Raw genomic sequence first — 2025 nt, 5'->3', positions numbered from 1 at the left:
TTGGGCAGCAGTTTCTGACACTCAGGGATACTGTGGCCTCGGAAGCGGATGCCCTGGAGGGAGAAGAGTGAAATTTTCAAGTGTATTAGCCTCTAAGTTCTATTCATATCAAAGATTTCAACAGCTTAGAATAGGATTTTTAAAATTTAAATTCTTACATATTTATGTCTTTTCTGTGTGCATGCCACTGGTGATGGAACCCAGGGGAGCTCTACCACTGGGCTACACCTTTTAGAGATAGAAGTACTCTATGCAGTTTAGCTTGGCCTCAAACTCAAACAGTGCTCCTCCTGACTCAGGTTCCTAGGTAGTTAGGTTACAGGTATGTGCCACTGCACCTAGCTTTATCTTTGCATAGTACCCTCATTTTGTACTTTGACATATTAAAAAAGTTTTTTTCCCCTCAATCATTCCACATCACTTATGTTCTAACCTTCCAAAATACAAAAGTAGGTAATTTGTGCTGTTCTTTCTACCCACTGGCTTACTCTGGTTTTGCATGTACGGTTTGCATGACCAGTAAACTCAATGATATTAGTGCATGACACGATGATGTCTTACCTCATCAGGATCAAGAACTGATGTTTCATAGACCAGTCCCTTCATGCCTCTCATGCCACCATACATCTAAAGAAAAGAGGGTGTGACTAGTAGTCAGAATTATTCGGACTAGAGTTTATTAGTTTCATGGAACCTGAGGGAGAAAACATAATTCTCTTCACTTAAGGGAGAAAAATATCTAGAGTATCAATTTACAAATGACTGAACTTTGTAAAGACCACCAATACTGGAAAAATTTAAGTTGAGAAATTAATACCTTTCTTTGATGTTTCTACCTCTATTTTACTTTTCTAATTGTATCTTTCCTCCTGCTCACTCTTAACCTCTTTTTTTTTTTTTGGCGGAACCAGGGATTGAACTCAGACCCTTGCGCTTGCCAGGGAAGCGCTTATTCCACTGAGCCATCTCCCTGGTCCCTCTTAACACTCTTCTGATTCTCAAATTAAGTAAACAGAATGAGATCTATTACAGGGATAGGAAGAAAACCAATGGCTGAACAGAATTACCATGTGAGTTGCTCAAACTTGTAAGATTGTGGCGGGAGGTGGGGGTGCACCATCCTAAAGCTGTTATATAGAACCTACTGAAGTATACATCTAGATACACAATGCTGCCTCCAGAGGCTGGAAAGATGGCTCGGTAGAATACGTGCTTGCCTGGCAAGCTCAAGGGTCTGAGTTCAATCCCAGTTCCACAAAAAAAAAAAAAAAAAAAAAAAAAAAAAAAAAGGCAAACAATGCTGCCTCCAAAGGCTGAGGGGTCAGCAACAGGTCTGGAAATTACAATCATTTTTCCTATAGGTGAATTAGGATTGATGTAAGTATTAAATTTGTAGAAAAGAACAATCTAATCTGTAATGAACACCATAAGCCCCAATATTTCCTTGTATAGGACAGAATACTTTTTTCAACAGTCAGTTGGAAGAATGGCACTTTGTTGAGGTACACCATAAGGCCTGCTTTTCCTAGCCAGGACCCCACAACTCTTACCATGTCCACAGTGATTTGGCCCACCACAGTCTTGCCATGTTGCTGTCTGAAGGTCTTAATTCTGGCCTGCTCCTTAGGTATCAGGTTGGCCAATACATCTTTCAAATTCTAGAAAAAAAGAAGGGCTAAGTAATCATCAAAAAGTTTGAGACTTCCTGACATGTAGGTGACAAGAAGAGAAGATTTTTTGGTATCATTTGGCTTTCTCTGGCAGGGAAGTCTGGTCAACTACTGTCTGTTTCCATGATGGTAAAAGAATTAGGCAGAGAAGGGCCGAGGAGATGGCTCAGTGGCAATGGCACCTGCCAGGCAAGTGCAAGGTCCTGAGTTCAATCCCTGGTACCAGGAAAATAAAAAAGAGTTAGGCAAAGGGAGCCATGCCTGGGGCTGGTGAGATGGCTCGGTGGTCTGAAGCACCTACTTGGAGCAGGCTTGGCAGAGCACAGGGACCGCGGTTCGATCCCCCAGCACCACA

The 2025-nt window shown here is 41.8% G+C and overlaps 1 protein-coding gene across 1 annotated transcript in view; it reads right to left on the bottom strand.

Moving 5' to 3' along the window:
• The window catches only part of Cs (citrate synthase), a 39582-nt gene that overhangs the window by 12094 nt on the left and 25463 nt on the right, over nucleotides 1-2025 (bottom strand). The window contains exons 3-5 of the mRNA XM_023707367.1: nucleotides 1551-1658; nucleotides 562-627; nucleotides 7-53 (exon numbers count right to left, since the gene is read on the bottom strand). Coding sequence (XP_023563135.1) covers nucleotides 7-53; nucleotides 562-627; nucleotides 1551-1658 — 221 coding nt within the window. The remainder of the gene's footprint in view (nucleotides 1-6; nucleotides 54-561; nucleotides 628-1550; nucleotides 1659-2025) is intronic.

The sequence above is a fragment of the Octodon degus genome, unplaced genomic scaffold (assembly GCF_000260255.1).
Source record: "Octodon degus isolate 3935 unplaced genomic scaffold, OctDeg1.0 scaffold00287, whole genome shotgun sequence".
Classification (NCBI taxonomy): domain Eukaryota; kingdom Metazoa; phylum Chordata; class Mammalia; order Rodentia; family Octodontidae; genus Octodon; species Octodon degus.
Note: the sequence above shows the minus strand (reverse complement) of the source record. Positions and strands in the feature narration are given on the sequence as shown.